Source organism: Gymnodraco acuticeps, unplaced genomic scaffold, assembly GCF_902827175.1.
Source record: "Gymnodraco acuticeps unplaced genomic scaffold, fGymAcu1.1, whole genome shotgun sequence".
Classification (NCBI taxonomy): Eukaryota; Metazoa; Chordata; class Actinopteri; order Perciformes; family Bathydraconidae; genus Gymnodraco; species Gymnodraco acuticeps.
Window position 1 is genome coordinate 164,469 of NW_022989924.1, and position 22,913 is coordinate 187,381.

The window sequence follows — 22,913 nt, forward strand, 5'->3', positions numbered from 1 at the left end:
ACTTTGGCGCTGTTCCGAGTTTGTTCTAATCTGTCAAAATGACGGACTGCTTTCAGATTTGTCCGTCATTGTTAAAAAAAATCTGTCATAGACGGAAAATATTCGGTTAACGCAACCTCTGATAGGGAGGGAGGAATGGAGGGAAGTATGGAGGAAGTGATGAAGGGAAATAGGGAGGGATGAGAGGATGAAGGGATGTAGGAATGAAGGGATGTACAGTAGGGAGGGATTAACGGGTGAAGGGGATGTAGATATGTGTGTAAAAAGGAAGTAGGAAGGGAAATTAATGACTATTATGAAGTCAACTAGTTTCTTCATTTGCTTTCTGTGATTTACATCCACTTTGTGACTCTCTGCTTGTCTTTTCGACCATCTGTTGAAACTGTCCCGCTGCGTGCTTCCCTCAGACAGTGACGAGTGTCTCAGTGGGGGGGCCTGCTGCCGGCACTTCTGCAGAAACTACCCGGGCGGCTACGAGTGCAGCTGCAGAGCCGGCCACAGACTCAACCCAGACGGCTGCGGCTGCGATGGTACGAATCCTGATTGAGTGTTTTGTTGTTGTTGTGGACAGGACATCAATTACACTAACTGATTTCTCAGAAATGCCACTTTTCTAGGCCATTTCAGAGCAGAAAACAGAAAACTTTGCTCACTAACGACCACACTCTGTACAATCTAGAGCAGGGGTGTCAAACTCAAATATACAGTGGGCCAAAATTAAAAAATGGGTACTAGTCGAGGGGCGGACTGGTTCAATGTTTATTGCAAAACTTATTGAAATGAACTTATTGCACATATTAAACCTGGAACTAACAAAGCTTAAATTATTGCCTATAAAAACAACATTAAACATTAAATAATCAGCGACATTCATTTCTTATGGCTCTATCTGCAGCTTTTCCAGAGTCATTCCTTATGATTACATTTTTCCACAGAACAACAACAGCTTCAACAAAACTATTTCCCTCAAAGAGAAACCCAACATGCCCTGTTGTCTCAAGAAACAAAGTGCAGAAGGAAACATCCATGTAAACTCAGTGTGCTGCTCTGTGATGCTAGCTCAAGCCAGATACTTGGCATCTCATCTTGGGAGCAAGGTCATCAATGTTTGGGCTCAGGCTCTGAACTGAGGAGACCCTCAGGATGGAGTGAAGGTGTGCGTGCAATATACCGGCGGGCCAGATCTAATAGTAATTAGAAATTATCCTGCGGGCCGAAATGAAATCCACCAAGGGCCTGATTTGGCCCCCGGGCCTTGAGTTTGACACATGTGATTTAGAGGAACTGCTAGATTGGTAGAAGAAGTTAAAAGAAATGAGGCAAAAGTAAAATAACTAAACAAAAGGAAAGGTCCACCTGAGGCTAATCTGCACGACCTGCCTGCAAATCAAAGTTGTACGTCATCAATATAAACCTGTTGTTCAACCACCAACCAATGACAAAGGCTTTTTCTATGATTCTTTTACCACATATCCATGTGTTGTTTGCAGTGCTAGCATTTTCAATACGGTAAGCAGTAGCTTGCTGGTAATTCATATTTTGTGTATAGTGATGAATGTAGTCGAATCACTTATTGCCATTTTACTTGCCACTACAGAAATTACAAACTTTTTTGGACCATTTTCTTAATTTGTATTGTAATATAATTTGCCAATGCGTTTCTACTGTAATCGAACCACCTTTGACAATGTGCCTTCTCAAGTTTCTAATGGGCTATTTCATGTTTGGTTCATGTATGCCCTCTGAACAAGTAGGCACTGAATCAAGTTACTGGCATGTGACTGTCTAGCATTATATTTTCTATCACATTCACAATCCAAATCATTTTTAGCAGTTTTAAATACCTTTGTTAACCAACCTATATGTGTCCCCAGCGTTGCTGTACTTCACATTCTTCCAGTGTGAAGTAGTCGTGTAAAGTACCTTCCCTAAAGCTGCTTGTTTGTATATTTTTCTGTCAGACGTTGACGAGTGCCTGGCAGAGACTTCGGGCTGTGAACACGACTGTGTCAACACCCTGGGAACTTACGAGTGTTTTTGTGAGCTGGGTTTCCGCTTGGATCAGGACCAACACTCCTGCATTTGTGAGTGACATTTTGATTCGCCTTTCTTGGAACGGACTGTTATTTATGGATGTGTTAAGCCTATAAGTGTTTCAGCCATTCAAAAAAATGGTTTAACTGTATTTTTTTTCTTCTGTAGCTCTGTATGGGGAACTGGAAGATGATGAGGAGGAAGACGAGGATGAACAGCTGGAGGTCCATAGATTACCAGACCTGCTGTTTCGCAAGGTTCCTCAGCTCCTGCAGTACACAGCGGCCTTACACTCCCGTTATGTTAGTGATGAAGATGATAGTGATGGTGGTGACAGGGAAGTAGAGATCCAGAGGGGGCGCCGAGGAGAGCTCAGACTGTCCAGCAGCATAGGTACAGTAAAAAGCATGACACTTATATGTAATCCCGGTAAGAAAATGATGTTATTGTTTCATGAAGTCTTCAGGGCCAGGAAGTCATGAAAGCAGAAACCTTTTCTCAGGGGGCCATTTCTGTTTCAGTGTGTCTGGATGGCTCGTTCGGGGATGACTGCAGTGTGAGCTGTGAGGACTGTGATCACGGAGTGTGTAGTGAGAACAGAGACCGGTGTGAGTGTGCAGCCGGATGGACAGGGATCATCTGTAACAAGAGTGAGTACAGCCATCAGACGATCACATTACATCTGTTTATTGTGCGTAATGTATTTTCTTTGTAACTTTCGCAGTTAGGCAGTGGGCTAAACTCTATGCAACCTTGCTTTCTCCAGTTTTCTCAAAATGCTGAAAGTATGCACAAACATTCAAATCTATGATGTCCTAGGACTATTCAAAGGAATATTTTGACATTTTGGGGACAACACTTATTCCTTCCCATGCCAAGAGATGTGATTTTAAGGGTCAGCACTCTCTCACTCTGAAGCTGCATCTTAACACCTGTCTTTTCTCAAAAAAAAGAAAGCTGCTCTCGTTGGCTTTCGAACGAAAAAGGATGTCGTTTTCAAACAGTTGGTTCGGATACTCAGATAAGGGGGGCAGTATGTTATAATGAGCCTGCATTTATCAAACTTGGTGAATCCCACATTTTCTATTCAATAAAGCTCATATACAAATAATGACACTCTTGCTAAGACTTGCATTAATGGGGGACCAAAATACACAAAAATATAAGGGCAAAATAAAGTGTACAATCCTAAACTGAGGACGACTGAGCTCTGCAGTGTCTGGCAGCAAAACAAGAAAGAGATCCTTCTCCTCCAGCCTTCCTTTTATATGGGTTATTAGGGCAGATCTGGAACACCTAGGCAAAGGTGGAGCCAAGAGGAAATCAGGAACACCTGAACAGAGAGGCAGAAGAGAGGAGGAATTTGGAAAATTGCAGAAAACAAGTTCTGTTGAAATCGCATTCATTATACTTTCATGTTTCGATCATTAGGATAATCTCCACATATTAACACCATCGTTTGATGTTTGAAGCATAGATACAGTAATGAGAAGTTAAACGCAAATGTTAGGCCATAAAGGAACTACATCAGTGTCACATGACCTCACATCACTGTTGCTAAGCTAAAGGCGGCTAATGTTTGGTGTGATGACCTCTCATATAGTCCCTTGATAGCAACCGGCATATGACACATAGGAGCTTCAGACATTCCCCAGTGGTGTATTTACTGACCTTTTATGTCATAAAACATGTTAAAATCTCTAAAGGTTTTGTGAACCACAGATCTTATTTCATCCACACGTTGATTTTGAAAGAAGGGTACTGAAGGTGGTAACATGCTAACTCATATCTTGGTTTTAGGACTCATTCCTGCACCCCTCTTCAGTACTTACACACATACACACCTGGTCTCCTCACAGATCTATTTAAACGTCCTGTAGCAATGTGTCCTAGTTTTAGAGAGCGGTGCGATGGCTCCCTGTGTGCAGCGACGCAGGGCCATGTATCAAAGCTGTCTGCTTCTCTGTGTGGGAGGCTGCGTTGTTTATGGGCTGCTGAACACTGAGCACCGGGGGAATCAATCTGTCTGGAGCGAGGCCAGGCCCACAGCGAGAGCACCGCCTCAGGCCAAGGATGCCCACTGCAGGGTTAGAAAGCAAGGCTCCATTGTTCCCATCCAGCTCCATGATTAATGGCTGTCTCTGGTCTGAACCCCAGAAAGGCTGGTAATCATAAGAGGAGTCCGTTAGAGGCAATCTGTCACTTTTTAATAAACTAAGGTGGTGGCAGTATCCACACGCATGCCTTGGAAGTGATGGGTCTGGATATAGGAAGCATATTTAGGATTATATTATGCCTGAAGCAAAGATAAAAATAGGCAATAGCATTGGTAGTCGTCTATAAGGGAAGTAAGTGATTAAGTAAAACACACAGTTCAAAAGTGCTCCAAACACACAGAAAAATATAATCGAATTAAGTAAAAATAGATTACAATAAAAAACACAAAACAGCTGTCACTTTGATATCTTATATGAAGTTAAAGCAACAAGAAAGAGTAAACTAATGCATTCATACGTGTGTTATTCTGAATGTACATAAACATTACACTATGTTGTGTTTTAGTCCCTTTTGTACAGTTTACATGTCACTAACATTTTGTAGACATACACACACCGCTATTTTGTATAAAATGTAACACAATTATTTAGCAAGGAACATTTGTTAAAACCTAATTTAGGCCAATATGTAATTGAATCATATCCCAGAGTTCAATGTTCACATGTTGGTGTGAAGGACCAGGGTACGCAACAACTAGGAATGCAGGTGAAAAATAAGGATTTTATTTACCCAAGATATATATACAGTTTTTAGGATGGGTAACAACATCATAAAAAAAGGTGTATTATTAATAATATAAACAGATACAATCTAGAGCATTAATTAATTAATAAACAAAACCGTCACCAAAATTGGTGACATTCTTCCCAAGACCAACACACACACACACACACACACACGCACACGCACACGCACACGCACACGCACACGCACACGCACACGCACACGCACACACACACACCTTCACAGTTGGTATACAAAGTATGTTGTGCCATTCAAACAGCTCTGTGTGTTTTCCATGTTACTTCAACATGCCTTAACATGCCATAAGAAACACCCCAGTATCAATTCCATCATTATGAAGCAGAATTAATGTCCCATAACCCCACCCAATGTACTGTTCATGTACTTTGGTTGTACTGAGAGAGAGCACCACTTCATCTTAAAAAAGTGATTTGTAACTTAATCTCATACTCAAAGCATTTCCTGCTTCTTCATTTAGTTGAAATGTATTTTCAGTGTTTGTAAAGCTATAAACTACCATGTATTATATTAAACTTCCTTATCTTCTCGTGTAGTGACGTAAAAATAGCTGTGAGGAAAGTGTGACATGGCATTCAAGCAGACTTTCTCTTGATGGATTGGTACACTTTAGCCAGCTGGTTCTTGCAGTAATTGCTAACAAGGCCAGAGAGATTAGGAGTCAGGAGGGCACGCAGCGTGGGGAAACACAGGAAGTGTTGACTGACTTCTTAACACTGAAGCATTACCCAGCTGCTCTACTCTCTTACATCACAATCTGAATGAGAAACAAGTTTGTCTTGGCAATCTTTACACATAGAAGGAATTTGCTTTGGTGTATACATAGACATAGTAAGAGATTTTGAATAGGAAAATGACCAAAAATAGAACTATTTTAAAATCTATTATAACATTCAAATATAGAGAAATATTTACCTGAAATATATAATATACAACAAAAACGAAGTACAGTAAAGTGTGTAAAATGCTGTTGAACAGAAATGTGCGCAATTCACAATATTAAAATGAACATGATGTTCTTTCCTCAATTTAACTTGCACCATTGTTTTATGGTCAAATTAGTTTTTTTTAAGTATATTGTATGTTTTACTGTTGGAGGATCCGGAGACTTAAGATCCTCATTGCTAAAAACAACGTCGTAGATATTGTGCATATGACGATCAATCCTCCGAATCGTCTTGAATCGAGTCATTGTATTTGCTGTCATATAAATCCCCCAAATCCATGAATTTACACTGCAACTGTTCTGGTATTAACGCTTTTTCCCATGCTTCTCTCTCTCTCAGCGTGCTCCCAGGGGACCTATGGGCCGGCCTGTAACAGTCTGTGTCGGTGCCAGAACGGAGGCTCGTGTGACCCCGTGACCGGGAAGTGTGTGTGCCCCCCCGGGGTGCAGGGCCTGCTGTGCGAGGACGGTTTGTAAACATTCCTAAAGGTACACACAGGTGTGAATACAAAAACCAGGCTCTAAGGTGGTGGTGCTAAAAATATAGATATATGAAGCAATATCTCCTGACGACCCTGTCTCTTAGTGATGAATTAATGGCACTATTTGGAAATTCTATTCATGTACACAATAAAACAAAGTAAAATAGTAAAATAGCTCAGGGCTTATAGCAGGAACCTCCAATTAAATGTAAAAGTCAACAAACAAGCGAACAGCAACAAAAAGAAAATGAAAGACGTAGAAAAAACCCACAATGTTGAGTTTCACAATTTTGCCTTTTCTTATCGTTCAAACTTATTTTAAAATTGTGTTCTAAAGTCGCATTTTTCGTGTTAACAGGTTGTCCCAGGGGTCATTTCGGGATGCACTGCAAGAGAAAGTGTAAGTGTCCCAACAACGGACACTGCCACCGTCTGTACGGGGGCTGCCTCTGCTCTCCGGGACTGTACGGCCGCCTCTGCCACCTGTGTGAGTACCAATGACCTCATTATAATACCTACTGCATAATGCTGCTGATGAAAGTGTTAAAAAAGTGGTGGGTCTAGACCAATTTTAACTAGGGGGCCATGTTACATGTATTTACGATACAATAATACTTTAATGGTCAGATCAAGTCTGACATTTTACTTGCATCACAGCAGTGTAACATCAACATAGACAAATATCAACTATGTATGAGTGGTGTACATTTGATGAGAGACAAAGACAGTGTTCAATATTTTAACTTTTTTAATTCAATATGAAGTCATAGCCCACAAAAAAAAAACATGACTAGTATTTCATTTACAAAAAAGTGACAGTCTTTGCTGCAACACTATTACAAATTATATTATCATATATTCTAATCTAAGGGCACTGGCCCCTGTTCGCCCCACTCTAGAACCGCCCATGTGTTAGTTTGAAATAATACTGGCCAGTGGTGTTTACGAGTTAATACAATTGATAATAATATACTTTAGCAGTATGTGATATATGAGCAATGTGATTAGGTTCTGCAATGAATAAACTATTTTCATTTTATGCTACTTCACATTTCCAACCCATAACCATAACATTTTGGGAGCTATTATTTACTTTTGACTCCACTACATGTATCTGATTGCTTTACAGATTCAGATTATTAGCTAATACAAAATACAAATACACATGTGGTTCATAATGCTCTTCTGTATGATTGAATGTTAAAGGATGAAGTTAAACCATCATTGGCAGACATTAGGTGTTGGCATCTTGGTGATTGACATATAAGTGGATAACAACTTCTTTGGTTCTGTACATTTTGTCAGTTTTTGTTAATCACTATTTCCAGATGATGTTAGGAAACTATGTACAAATTGTCTATATAATGTACAAAGGGTCGTTTGGACGGGGGCACCAGGTGGGACGGCTACTCTTAGTACTTCATTCACCTCAGCTCTTTTGTGTAAGAAAAAAACAAATGTTTAACCTGAAAGAAAAATATAAATGCTTCTGTATTATTCTTCATTCCTGGTTACTTGATTGGATGCAGAAGTGAAATATGGGTAACGATATGATGTGAAACCATTAATGCCAATCTTTAAGTGTCATGAGGATTATCATACAAATGGATAACACCTTCTCAGGTTCTGTACATTGTGTTAGTTCTGTACTGCTTCTACTAGATTATGTACAATTGTCTACATAAAGTACACAGAGCCTCATGTTTGCTCTTCATCGCTGGCTGTACTGAGCCGTTTTGACGGGGGCACCAGGTGGGACGGCAGCTCTCGGGGGAGCCAGTGTCCCTCCAGCTTCCCCTCAATGAGGTGGACCGCCAGAGCGAACTCCTCATTGTCCAGCATGCCGTCCCCGTCCACGTCCGACAGCCTCCAGATGTGAGCGAGCACGGAGCTGGGCAGCAGCGTGGTGGTCATCCACTCTCGGACACTTTGGTGCCGCGCAGTTTGGCCCGTCGTTTGGACTGAGTGTTGTTCGAAAATCTCGTCGTACTTCGGCTTGTATTTCTTCCATTCCACTCCACCGCCCACATCGACGAAATCTCCGCCCTACGCACGCTCGTCGTCTCTCCTGAATTCCATTGAAAGGAATCTTTTTGTAAAGCTCACGCCTGAAATGTTCCCAAAAACTCCCGTTCCAGGCAACTCCAGGGAGGGATTTCTATTTCTGGGCTTCCTTCCTTCCTTCAGTTCCTGTTGTTGGAGAAGAGAAGGCACCAGGTTGGCAATGTCAGTGGTCAGGAGTTTATCCAGCGAGGCCATCAGACTGGGCTTCAGTGTCTTGAACTTTGAGAAATCTTGACCTAAAAGCTTCTCCTAGAAAGTTATGCAAACACATGTATAGTTTAAGAGTTGGTAAATCAATTCTAAACATGTTAGATTTAATTAAAAGTAATGTTTAACCTGCATCTTGGTGCAGTCAGGGAAGTCGCCCGCTGGGACTCGATGCTGTTGCTGGATCTTGGTGAAAATCACAGGAAGCTGGTAAATCAGGTTGTGCTTTTTGCTTTCTTTGCAGAAAATAGTCGGCATCTCCTTCTTCAGATAGCTGATAATGTGGGCATGAGCCTAGTGGGAAAAGAAAGGAGAATTCAGAGTAACTTAAAGGTCCCCTGTTATACTGTTTTTCATCAATATATTATAGCTCTCAGATATATACAAACATGTCTCTGAAGTGTTTGGCTCCAAACACCAAACAGATCATTGCAGCATTACCCATAATCCCCTCTGTTTCAGCCCTGTTTCCAAGTGCTGATTCTCTGTCTGTGACTTTAGATGAAAATAAGGAGCCCCTCCCCACGCCCCTCTGAGAGATGATTGGTTAAAAAGAACACAATGGTGCTCTAGGAGGAGATTCAGGTGATAAGGTGTGTGTTTTTTTTGGGGGGGGGGTTACCTTGGTTTCTGATTGGCTAATGGTTACACAAGCCAAAAAATGGTTATGACATCATAAAGTGGCCAAAATCTGATCAGCTCATTTTCAGACAGGTTTTTATAGAAATGGATCAGGACAAAAAGAGAGAGAATCTTTGTTCCTGAAACTTTCAGAGTCTCTTTCCACAGAGACATGTTGATGTAGAAGAGACATGAAGAAGTGGATGTTGCACAATAGGTGACCTTTAATCTCAGTTATAATTGGTTGAAATGGAATAATGAGATCTCTCACCCTCACTAAGCGCGCCCTCTTCACCAGGTCATTCAGCTTGCGTACTGCAGCATTGCGCGGCAGGTTCCTGATGTCGGCCAGCAGGTCCTCCTCCTCCACCTCGATCAGCTGATAGTGGTCGCCACAACCTGCCTTGGCTCTGACCAGAAAGATTCCAATATAAACCCGCAAGACCTCGGGGTTTTAAACACTTTCCCAGCGACCACATGAGCGAGCCGTACACTCTCATGAGCTGCTGCGAGTCCACCCTGTCGGCTTTGTTGAGAACCACACGCAGCTTGTCCTCGTGTCCGCACAGCGCCCCGAAGGCCCGAGTGAGCTCATCGGAGAACTCTAGTTTATGTGCATCAAACAGCAGGATGATCCGATCCACACGCTCTGCAAACCAGCGCAGCACTGCTGGGAAGTCGTAGCCTGGGGATGAGGAATGAAAACACAGGGATCTCATTAAGGAAAGTTTCTGTGCCTCAACACCACTGTATATCCCAGAGGCTCTCACTGGTTGCAGGCCATGTCAGTTACACCCATAGATTAATGTGTTGATAAAACAAAGGGGAGACAGCTTTGTCTTCCTGCTCGTCTCCTCCCAAACTCAGTGATATTACTTACAGCTGCAGTGCTTCTGAGTTCAAGTGTTTGAATTTCAATAGGGTGGAATATTATTATTGTAATGCACTGCTTCGTCTCTTCTGTTACCAGGAATTGAAATCCTCCTGACAACGACAATGCTGTCCAACTTTCTAAAACGGAGTATTTAGAAGTAGAAGAAGAAGACCCATAAACTTTGAAAAGGAAATTAGAAAAGTGTTATTTCACCTCGACTCATTTTTCTTCTCGCAGCAGTTAAGATGCCCGGCGGTCGAAATATCACGCTCTCCAGGACTTTATTGGCATCTGGACGCACTGAAACCTGGAGAGAATAAACGCTTCAACATAATGCACTCACTGGAATGTGTTTAATGAATATTCATAAGACAGCTTCACACTGCAATGTTTGGCCGTCTGAAAAGACAGAACATTGCCAACACATGTTGCCAAAAGTGGAAGAAATAGTAGGAAAATATCCTCCCTCCCCTATCTCTTTCTCGTCTGCTTTTGTCACCCTGTTCAGAAAAGCGTTTCCAAAGGGTCGAGGTTGCGAAAGGGCTTTTTGGGGTCCACTGTGAGGGCATTTCCAGGGATGATGCCTTCCACCTCGCCGTGCATGAGGGCAGTGAAGCAGTCCGTGGTTGGCTCTGGTCCTACTCTGCTGCCAAGGAAATCTTGTTCTATGAGATACCTGAAGTCCAAACCAACATTAGAACATCAGCAGATTACTTGCACACAAAAGCATGGATGTTCTGACTAACCTGATGAAAGTAGTCTTTCCAGTCGAGTACTGACCCATCACCAACACCATGGGTTTATTGTCGAACTCTGCATCCTCGTAGCACGGGGAATGAAAGTGACTGAAGGCATAGTATTTCTCAATCGGCATCAGCCTCTTATAATAAAGGTTCTTCAGCTCCTCCGTCACAACATTGACATCCCCCAGAGTTTTAGGGTTGCTCCAAAGCCTCCGTAATGACATGGCGACGAATCTCTGCTCTTCAGTGTGGAAGCTGCTCGCTCTTCTAAGACCAAACCGAATGATGGAAGAATGTGCAAGAGGAATATTATCAGAACCTCACAGCTGTGTGCTCCATCCTGCAGCGGGGACAGTGAGAGGGTGGAGAGGGTGGAGAGGGTGTAACCAGAGCCTGCAGCTGCACCTAGCATCAAGCCAATGTCGAGAGGGACAGGGTGGAGCGGAATTCAGTTGGTTTGTAGCCGAAGAGGGAGAATCTTGGCAAAACTCGTGCAGATTGTTCATGCAGAGACGATGTGGACGCTTTAAAAGTCTTACAAAACACTCAATATGTCCAAGGCTTCTTCTAATGTGACACAGTTTTCAGAAAACATTTTAAGAGGTTAGAAGGTTTGCAATCAGTAACGATGCGCCATCATTTGTATGATATCATCTAAGGGTAAAAGGAGGCAGTGGTCCCATGACTTAAACTGGCAGAGGTCTGAAGTTGTGATAACACGGTTGTTGGGTGTGTTCGCTTAGCTCGTATTAAAGTGTAATCTGATAGTCGAGCAGGATTCATTTTGACATTCTTCCCTTAATGAACTATCACCACTGTTACTTCAGCACACAGAAGTTGCTGTGGATTTGTTTTCCTTGATTAACCTTTGAAAGAAAAGCATTCCCATATGTTGTTTGAGGGAAGCAGTACTGTAGCTTTTGCAACTTGTAATTTATATGTATTTACGTTTAATTCATGTGCATTTATTTGTTGTACGACATCATGGTCGAAGAAGGATTTGGATTCTTAACTTAAGTAAAAGTAGCAAAGTGTAGAAATACTCTGTTACAAGTAAAAGTCCTGCATTCAAAACCTTCCCTAAGCAAAGGAAATGTACTCATTGTGCATTCAAATGGTCTCTTATTCAGTGTTTTGCTTTTATTATTGATATTGTTGTAGTGTGTGCTGCATTTAATTTCTATATATATTCGTGTGTGTGCCAAATGTAAGATTTGTATATGATTTGATAGTTAATCTACAGCAATGCATCATATTTTGTCTCTTAAAAAGTCAACTTTTTGTTATATAACTGCCTGTTTTTAGTTTACAGCTGTAGCCATGTATTATCCAGCTGATCCAAGTGCGTTCCTTCAGCTCAAGAAGTAGGAGCCTTTCCTAAACCCACGAGGAACACTTTATCCTTTAGTTCAACAGATTGTTTTAATTAAGATTTAAAGTACCCTATGTGTGTCTACTGAGATGTGATTAAGTAGAACTTTAAAGTATCACAACTCTTTCGTTAGTCTACTACTCTGATTGGTTAGCTGGACGACTCTGTTGTGATTGGTCAACCGCTTAGCCTATCACGCACAATGTGTTTGAGCGCTAGCCAATAGAAGGGCAAGTGTTACACAGTGATGTCACTATGTTTCAGAAGTAAACAAAGTAGTCTAATGGAGGTGTTTCTGGCAGGTGGGGAGTGTGCGGGAGAGACACTCCCTCTGGAGGGGATTTTAGGATTTTAGCCTTTGCAGACCATTTACATGCACACAAACCTATATAACTAACAACAGGACAGGGAACACCACAACACATTATATTAAGGCCCCTTTAATGTATTTAGTTACAGCCATTACTGACCATTTAAACATGGGAACATCTTGTGTCTTGGTCTGTCTTCTTCACACTGATCTCGTCTCTCAGCTTGTCCCAGGTGGACGCACGGGGCCGGCTGTTCCCGGGAATGTGACTGTGTTCAAGAACATTCCTCTGGCTGCGACCCCAAAACAGGAAGCTGTTTCTGTAAGACCGCCCACCACGGACCACAGTGTGAGAAAGGTACAAGCACTTAAAAAAATATCCAACTTAATTTCCCTTTAAAGTAATTGTTGAAGATTTGAATATGTGCTTTAAGATTGTCTGTTTTAATCTCACTTTTTTGTGTATGTGCTCATGTCTCAATGCAGAATGTGAGCCAGGGTTCTTCGGTGCCGGCTGTGAGCAGCCATGTGATTGTCCAGGTGGAGGGTCATGTGACCCGCGGACCGGGGAGTGCAGTCAGAGATGTCCTGCAGGTCTTCACGGAGAAAAATGTCAACTTGGTGAGGAAAGGTTTTTCTCTGTCGGCTCAACACAATTATCAGACACAATATGCGATGGGATTGGTCAACCGCTTAGAGATGTCCCGCCCCTTATCCTGTCACGTACATTTTGTTGGAGCACTAGCCAATAAGTGGGAGTGTTACGGAAGTAATCAAAGGAGTCCAATGGAGGCGTTTCGGGCAGTGGGGGGGGGGGGTAAAACCAATACCAACACACTACAGGTATGGGAAAACTTAAAAAGCATAACAGGGCCCCTTTAAATGTATGATTTCCCCTTTATACTCCACAGCGCTCTCATGTGGAGCTCACTATTTTAGTAGAGCATCACTCACTGTCAGCATGTGTGTGAAGTACGTGGGTTTGCACACTGACTCGTGCCTACATGTGCAGTTATTGTTTGCATACTTCATGCTTGTACTCTTGCGTGTCCTTTCTGATGTCAACACAAATTGATATGAATGAGTTTCTCCACCTTTGTCGCAACCTTTCACAATTCTTTATCTTTCTCTATTAAGCCCTTTTCTATTCATTCCCTGCTGCAATTGATGGATCGTGTGGATTTAATGGGTGAATAAAAAAATGCTTTCATTTATATTTCACCCGGTCAATGCAGGTGTTCTTTTTACAGCCTCAAATATGTGAGTGCCTTCAAGTTGTTGTGATCTAAAGTGATACAGAACATTGTGTATGAGTGGAAAACAAGACTTTGTGCCTCCATGGATTGGACTAAGATAACAGAGCAGAGTTTCAGTGTGTCAGCACCAATGAACCGTCCAGGTTTAGGCTTGCTGGGTTTGTCAAAGCCAAATGAAAAAAGAAGTCCACATTTTCTGGATTGTAAGCGTTTTACGTTGCAGGCCAGGTCATGACAGGGGTAATTTACTCTGCAGAGACGATTGGCAGAGGCTGAATAAATAAACAGAACATAACCTGAGTATTTCTTGTATTTCACTTTGTTTGGCAAGCGTGTGCAATCCCATCTTGTTTTATTGTGACCGACAATTGTTGTAGCTTTTAATAAAAAGAAGCTGTTTTCATCTGTTGTGTCTCCAGCCTGCCCATCGCTGAGATATGGTGAGAGCTGTCGTCTGACCTGTGGCTGTGGAGGAGCTCCATGTGATCATGTAACCGGACGATGCATCTGTCCTGCAGGGAAGACTGGGGACTCCTGTCATGAAGGTATATTAATGTTGAATTTGTTTGTGTTACAATGCATTTCTGTTGAGTTTTAGGACATTTTAGACAAATTAAGTTGTATTGGAGTGTAAAGGAACACTCAACTCTATGAGAAAAAAGTAGCAAAATAACCTCTGCAAGCTTTCTAACTTGCATAAAACATAGATGTGTATGCATAATTGTGTTCCTAGACCTTCATTGTTTTCTATTTAGACATTGCGTGGAGGTTTTTTGCACTTTTGTTGTAGACAAAAGAAAATGTGATGAAATGCTGTTTGAATTTACTGACCTCAGTAGTTGTAGTATCCAACACAACCACCAGGGTGTGTGAGTAATCTGTTTCCTTGTAGTTTACTCCCCATTAAATACATTCCACTAAAACATCGAGTCATAAGTGGCTTTAGGACTTTACAGAGTGATAGCTAACATAAGTGGTTTACTGCTCAGTTAATCTGAAAGATACTGGGTGCTCCGCAGACTGCCCTGATGCATTCTGGGGGATGAAGTGCCAGTCAGCATGTCCTGACTGTGAGAACGGAGCCTCCTGCAATAAGGAGAGCGGAGTGTGTGAGTGCAGACCAGGCTTCATGGGGAACCTCTGCCATAATGGTGAGTTGTTATCCAATGAGGTCCAAGAAAGGAAATGATTTTATATGAGAATTATGTTTTTCTATTCCATATTTATTTTCTTGCGTATTTTGAGTTTCATGATACAAAAATATTCACACTTTTGTCCACTGTTTTTTTTTTTTTTTTCATTCAGCTGTATCTACAAGGCCAATACAAAGCAAGAAAACATGAACACATTGAATACAATGGGCAATAAATATGTAAAATAAAACAAGTATTTCAAGTATTAAAATTAGTATTCAAATTAATAAAAAATTAAATTAAAAAATCTGTATTTCCTCCCCAAAAAATGGAATAGTTAATTGAATGGTTTTGCATTTGACTGATTTTCTTTTAATATAATTAGATTATTTAAGGGTTAGAAGCAGATGATATGTGGTTGTCCTCCAATCTGAAGGTTGGTGGTTGGATCCCCAGCCACTGCAATTACTATACTTAACCCCAAATTGCTTGGCCCATGTGTGAAAGTGTTTGATTGGACCACCTTGAATGGCAGCCCCTGCCTCTGTATGAATGTGTGTGAATGGGTGAATTAGTTTGAGTTTGTCACAAACACTGGGAAACAGCTGTATACATGTAGTTTACCACTATGATTTCCCTGTTGTTCACAGAGTGTCCCCCAGGTCTCCATGGTCCAGGCTGTGAGGGTCTCTGCTCCTGCCCCCCCGACACTGACTGTGACCCCCAGACGGGACACTGCCTCTGCCCTGCTGGCAAAAGAGGCCCTGACTGTGCAACAGGTAAGAACAGTCACTATTTATCATTGTAAAAATAACGAATATAGCAGGAGGCGTCTCCCACTCATGTCCAGTGGGTGACAGAATTGATGAAGTTTCTACACATGGAGAAAACAAATATTGATATTTGTCATTGAAACTGTATGTGTTGTTTAACCCTCCTGTTGTCTTCGGGTCAAATCTGACCGATTTACTACTTTCATCAATCATAACTTTTTTGTTTTACATTTGATTGCATTAAGGCTTTATGATATCCTTCACAGTAGACATTTGAACATACACAATGGCTGATCACCACTTTCATTGAATTTTGGATGATTTAGTCAACTTTGTAACACCATGGTGTTCCCCGTCCGCCATAAAGAAAAGGAATTAGAAACCATCCGGATCAGATAAAACACACACACACACACACACACACACACACACACACACACACACACACACACACACACACACACACACACACACACACACACACACACACACACACACACACACACACACACACACACACACACACACACACACACACACACACATACACACCATGTATACATCACTTCAGGGGACATTATATTGACTTACATGCATTTCCAGGAGACTTATCCAAACCATAACCATAACCAACACATGCCTAATCCTAACCCTAACCCTAACCCTAATCCTAACCCTAATCCTAACCAAGTCTTCACCCTAAAATGAATGATTCCCCTCATGGGGACCTCCAATTTGTCCCCATAAGGGAGGCGAGTCCCCACACGTGACTGTGTAAACAGATTTAGGTTCCCACAAGTATAGTAATGCTAGGCCACACACACACACACACACACACACACACACACACACACACACCACACACACACACACACACACACACACACCACACACACACACACACACACACACACACACACACACACACACACACACACACACACACACACACACACACACACACACACACACACACACACACACACACACACACTGAACAATTTGACACATTTCCCGCTCTTATGTGCCCATCCCCCCACATTGATCACACCTGGCACACGCAATACATGTTCAGTGTCTATTCTTTGTGTATTTACTGCAGTTTTTCATGTATACCAGTAGTCACAAACACCAAAGTAAGGGGGGAGGGGAACAAAGACAATAGGAGGGTTAAGAAAAAGGAAAATAAAGTTGAAAAATAAATAAATAACGAATATATCTCTGACTGCATGATGTGCTGATCTTCTCAGCGTGTGAATCTGGTTACTGGGGCCCAGGGTGCGTGAACACATGCGAGTGCAGAGAGATCTCCGAGAGCTGCGACCCGGTCAGCGGACAGTGTGTGTGTGAGGCGGGCTTCACCGGAGACCACTGTGAGAAGAGTGAGTGGACCTCTTAAATACCTCAGAGTTTCACCTTTTAGTAAACACTACCACCATGGGGTGACTGCTTATTATAACTTATTTTAAACTTATATACAATCCTGACAATATTTGTATAGGTATGTCGTTTATTTCAGTCATTTTTGCACTTTTTCTAAGGACTTGGAGTGTACTGAATACAAAGAGATTTAAATAGTTTAGAAAAACCTTCTGCATGTAACTTTAGGAACTATATTAAGCATCACATTACAACACAGGACATTCAGTTATAGTATGTATTCATGTATGTATTCGTTTCTAACTAGATTAGATATTCTTATAACACCATATTAGCTGGCATTAAACACGGGTAACAAATAAATCAAAGAAACAAGCAGAACTTTTACACATGGCAACAGTGGAAGATATATGTATCAATAGAGTACATACATGTATAGAATACACAGAATAAAATATCCAAAATTAGTTAGTTAGAATGCATTTAAATCCAATTTTCTTATGAAACCAAATATATACATAGGAAACTATAAACATTATGTATATACCATAAACAATGCAGTGAAGTAATGTGAATACAATATGTGAAAATTGTTCAGGGTTATTGAAAAATAATTAAAGACACAAAGCTGAGACAAAGACTGAATATGACGCTGGCTACCTTTGGTTTAAAGTTTAGGATTTTGCCAAATCTCTCCTTATCTGATGTTTTCCCTGATGTTCTCCTGTCAGAGTGTGTGAATGGCAGTTTTGGGCGGGGGTGTGTGCTGCCGTGCCGCTGTGAGAGCGGAGCGCTCTGCGACCACGTGAGCGGAGCCTGCACCTGCTCACCTGGGTATGCCGGCACCTTCTGTGAGAAAAGTAAGGTGTTCTTTTTGTTTCTGATAAGTACCTGTATCATGCCTGATTGTACCAATGTGTATATGTTCTCTAACATTTTTAAACGTATCATATGAATATTCCACACATCACTGACATAAAGCAATTTCTGTATTACATGTTGTGAAAATGAGACGCTATGTAAATGTGTGCTCATTTGCATATAAACAAACATGAAAAACGATTGTTTAATTTTGTTGAAATTGATCAGATCAGAAATTGTCAACATTTGTATAATTTTAGGATTAACATTTTCTATAGAGGAAATATTGATATTCATGTTCATATACCTAAAAACAAATCATTATTCAATGCTAATCATTTTCAGAAAAATATCTAAACGGTGGACTAGTGAAAATGGCAAGCCTTATTTATATTTTGGATATTTTTTCGCCCACTATGTTATTGAAAATAGTTAAAATTGAATTTGACCAGAGCATGACAACAGGTTATGACACTCCTGTCTCCATTGACTTAAATGTGTAAGTTGTGCCCTTCCCTTAAGTATAACATCTTATGAATAGATAGTATTGTGTTGTTATTTTTACTAAGGACCCTCCTCTCCTTAACATGTGACATTCTCCTCCTTATACACAAGAGGGCGCTGCAGGACAGTCTTCAGATTGTTTTGTATTTCTTCCAAGGCTTGAGTCACTGAGGTTATGAATCATCAGATTCTCCATTTAATGTCATGTGCAAAACCATTTTAAAACCACACAGATCCCAAGATATAATTAGCATTCGTCATTCTGGGTTCGATGGAGCGTATTTCACAGGCGTAGTCTCTTCCAAGCATCCTGCCATCGCAAACCCCTCATTTAGCTAATATTGCTCTCATCACTGTGATACATATTGAACGGAAAGACACTCAAACAGTCCAAGAGTTTTGAGAAGGTAATATATTTGTTCTTGATTATAGTCCTTTGACTTGAAGTGGCCACATGTTATAAGTAAGTGTACGATTTACTGTAAGGCCCAGAAACCCATACCAGCTCCTAGCATCGTAAATCATGACCGTGTCACACTAGACCAGAGCTTCTCATCGCTAGTCATAACAGTCTAATGGCTTCAGACGCAGACGTCACTCTGATTGGACGTCGCTGTGGAAATAAGGCTATCGTTCTGACCAGATTCTGTTTTTCTGAAGGCCTTCTCTCCTCAAACAGAGGTGTCCTGTTTCTCAGTCTTCTGCTGGGCCTCTTCCTTCAGGAGAAAGTCAGGAAGACGCCTGTGCTGTGAGAAGGACCAGATCTCTGTTTCACAGGTTCTAAAAGAAATACATGACTTTCCCTTTTAGCGTCTGATTCTAGGTGGGCTGGTTTTTATAATGTTATTCATGGAAATAACGGCAAAACTAGAGCAAATGCAGTTTTATTTAAAAAGCTTTATTGTGGTTAATGCTAACCGTCTGAATCGAGTTTTGTCAGAGGAAACGAGCTATTGTGCTGACATGGGTCCTTCACACCAGACCACTTCTTCCATTAACGCGTATCGTGCTTCGTTTTCTGGTCCGCAGCTTTGATCTCTGCATCAAAACAGTTTGGGTAAAAAGAAGTCTGGCTTTTAACATCCGCGGTATTGTCGGAGAAACAGCAGTTGTTTTGTTGTTGTTGTTTTGTTGACCTCTTTCAGTGAATGGCACCAGGAAGTTTCTGTTCTCTGTCCTCTCTATCCGCTCTATTTCTATGGCCTGCTCTCCTGGCTGTGTGGTCCCTGGACCTGCTTTATGGGCTGACAGCAGTGGCTCTTACACAACCAGGGATCTGGAAATAATCCTCCTGTCTTAAAGAGCTCATTTAGTGTGGAGATGGAGTCTTTCAGCGATGGCACAGTGTGTGTGTCTGTGTGTGTGGCGGACTGAATCCTCCGTGCCTTACCCATAAACAAAGACTTAGGGAAGAGTCTTCACTTACAAACACTTGCAGACACTGTCCTAATATCTGATGACAGATTGCTGCTCTGTGGTTAATATGGAAACCAGTCGCCCCCTGCTGGCATAAACAAATAATAAACGTTGCAATTCAGAGGTGTCAGAATCTCCCCTGAAGAGTTAATGCAGAGTGTGTGAGCTGTAGTAAACTATGAACGTTTTTAACATGTTGAAGAGATTACTGTTCCCGGGATAAAGACCTTATTAAAGGGGAACATCAGTCATTGGAGAAGTTTCTTTTTTAACATCATAGATTCCTCGGTGTACGGTGGCCGACCCGTGCTAACGCGCTATAACGTCCCAAAACACTTCTATTTGGAGAATCATGCTGCATTTAACTTGACCAACTTAACAACACATTCACAGCATTTACGAAGCGCTGCATAAATGAAACGCTGCAAATACAAAACGTTGGAAATAAAAAAACGCAAGAAGCTCAAAACAAAACGGAAATGGGGACACTGAAAAGTGATGCACACAGCTGGGACCGGAGCGCTTGTTGGCGTTCGGAGATTGTTGGCACTGTTAGTCTATTAGCTAAGTTAGCTAGCTAGCTTACAGCAGATCTGCAATAATATCAGAAAGAATCATGCGATAACACTGATAAAATAAGCCAATAAACATCAACAAGCACTCCCAGCTGTGTGCATCACTTTTTAGTGTCCCCGTTTCCGCATATTTTGTCAAGATGGTGAAGAAGATTCTTCCTTTGCATGTGTTTGGGCACACAGTGTATTTATATTTACATCGTTATCGAAACTGCAGCGTGTTTCCTAATGGAAGTGTCGTCACGTGTTGGCCCCTGTCGGCCACCGTACCTGTCTCATCGCTGAATAAATCATATTTCATTTCTGAAACTTTTCCCGCAGCAAGTAAGATGTTGCCATGGTGTCAGCAATTGCTGTCATAATAATCAACAGCAGACAATAAACCAGTGTTTTCGCTACAGTTGTACCACAGAGCTAATGGACAGCTGGGTTCAAATGACAGCATCCTCAGTGGGCTGGCTTTAATAACAGCCTAACCACTACAGAGGCCTGCGCAGACATCATGCTGTCAGCGTGGGAAGATGCCAGAAAATGCTGAGCAGGAAGGACACTTTTCCCAATTTGAGGCCTTCAGGGAGAAAACGGAGGAGTGGAGGGCATCATCAATTGGAGCAGGAGAAGGAGATGCATTAACTGTAGGGAAACACCCTGAATACGGTGGCATTTAAAACCACTGAGTTACACATTTGTGTTGGCCTGCCAATTTGTGGCTTCCTTTGGTAACATGGTCCACTGCTTTTTCTTTTTAGATAGAAGAGGTAGTATATGAATGAAATGAAAAACAGCTGGCCGTGGAGATAAGTGGGAAACTATTCAAACCTTCACCCGATTTTCTCACATATCACTGCAACAGAAAAGAGAGACATGTCTGCAACAGCTGTCAATCAAACCTCCGTTCCTATTAATGAAAAACAGAAAGAGATATTTTTCTTGAGTCAATCTCTTTAGTGACAAATTGTGGGATCTAAAAATAGGTCTTGGATAAACAGTAATTTTTTCCTGCTCACGCTTACAGACAATATTTACACCCCAGTAGTGGAAAGGCTCGTTCATCCTCTTGCTTCTGGCAGAGGATGGGAGGCTCCATGTTTACTAAACTCTCCTGAGTGTCAATTGACTCTACACACACTTAAACACTCTCTCTGTGTGTGCTGGGGAATGGGAAACAGACACTGGCATCTCCAGCGATACTGTAGGTATGTGTGGGGGGAGGGGGGAGGCACAGTAACCTGGCTTTGTTTTGTATTGGTGGGGGCCTGTTGACTCAGCAGGTGCTCTAATTACCAGCTCTGTGCCCCCCCCCCCCTTCACCTAAAAGGGAATAACCTACACGCCTTCGTGGACTTTGATGTGGCCCAGATTCACCGCACATGTGGGCCATGAGCTCACTTAACGAACGCAGACGCTCTGCAAATGAACCGCCGCAGCATGGTACTGCAATTTGATATTGGTATTTTCAGTAGGTGGTAAGACAGAGCGGGAGACTAGAAGGAGGAGAGGAGAGAAAGACATAAAGAGAAAAAGTATAAAGAAAGTTGGCATCCGAGTCTTTTCCTCTCCTCTTCTGTGCAGCTGCCAGTTCTAACCATGGGATGTTTTATCTCGGCCCACAGTGTGCCCGGACGGCTTTTACGGTCTTGACTGTGGCCAGATGTGTGAGTGCAGGAACGGTGCCCGCTGCCACCACATCACAGGAGGCTGCCTGTGCACCGCCGGCTGGGCAGGACCACACTGCATTCTGGGTAATGGAAGCCACATCATTAAAACGGGGTGTGAGGGAGGCCCTCACTGCAGCCCATCACGACATCCTCTCCTTAAACACAACTAGGATGTGTTTGTGAACAATTATCTCTATAATCAGACACTGCCAATGACTTTTTTTTAGAGATGGGTAAGGGTGCCCTCAGGCTCACAGGGTTTAATTGAGGTCTATTCTGGATAAATGCACCCACGTGTTTGTGTGCAGCGATCATCATTAGGGAAAGGGATAGCATACCTCTTTAGCAGCTACCCTATCACTGTTCTCATGCTACAGTTTCATGCCGTTGTTTTAATAGATCCAGTGAAATGCCCACTAAAGCTCTTACTCTGTCATTCGCCACTTTTACGCAAGACTTTCCTCTTGCCACAGTCATTTGTGGTCCTCACTACGAGAGCCAGAGTCAGCAGAAAGCCTCTCGCATGACTTAATGATGCATCTCTGTCATTAGGGCACTTTTCCTCTCTGAGACTCCAAATGTCATCTTGGACTTTGATCATTAACTTAACAGCGTGTGTGTGTGTGTGTGTGTGTGTGTGTAAAAAAGGCCTCAAAAATGTCCTTTAGCCCTCTGATTTCATATGCAGTGGTGAGAAGTTACTAAGTACATTTAGGCAAGTAAAGTATCATTTAAAAAAAAGTTGTACTTTACTTGAATATTAACATTTTCTGCCACTTAAACTTCTACTCCTTTACATTTCAGGGAGAAGTATAGGCGTTTTACTCAAAAATAAAAACGTTTAGTAGTTGTTACATTTCATATAAATGCTTATATTTACAGTA

The 22,913-nt window shown here is 41.8% G+C and overlaps 1 protein-coding gene and 1 pseudogene across 2 annotated transcripts in view; one reads left to right on the forward strand and one right to left on the reverse strand.

The window, feature by feature from the left end:
• The window catches only part of zgc:158328 (uncharacterized protein LOC567225 homolog), an 80,452-nt gene that overhangs the window by 41,295 nt on the left and 16,244 nt on the right, over nt 1-22,913 (forward strand). The window contains exons 12-25 of one of the 2 annotated variants that reach the window (XM_034209897.1): nt 408-530; nt 1,962-2,084; nt 2,203-2,427; nt 2,556-2,684; nt 6,141-6,269; nt 6,641-6,769; nt 12,697-12,831; nt 12,960-13,094; nt 14,149-14,274; nt 14,749-14,880; nt 15,513-15,641; nt 16,886-17,017; nt 17,747-17,875; nt 21,985-22,113. In XM_034209897.1, coding sequence (XP_034065788.1) covers nt 408-530; nt 1,962-2,084; nt 2,203-2,427; nt 2,556-2,684; nt 6,141-6,269; nt 6,641-6,769; nt 12,697-12,831; nt 12,960-13,094; nt 14,149-14,274; nt 14,749-14,880; nt 15,513-15,641; nt 16,886-17,017; nt 17,747-17,875; nt 21,985-22,113 — 1,905 coding nt within the window. The remainder of the gene's footprint in view (nt 1-407; nt 531-1,961; nt 2,085-2,202; nt 2,428-2,555; nt 2,685-6,140; nt 6,270-6,640; nt 6,770-12,696; nt 12,832-12,959; nt 13,095-14,148; nt 14,275-14,748; nt 14,881-15,512; nt 15,642-16,885; nt 17,018-17,746; nt 17,876-21,984; nt 22,114-22,913) is intronic. The other variant, XM_034209898.1, reaches the window with a different exon arrangement.
• On the reverse strand, nt 7,543-11,056 carry LOC117542306 (annotated as a pseudogene).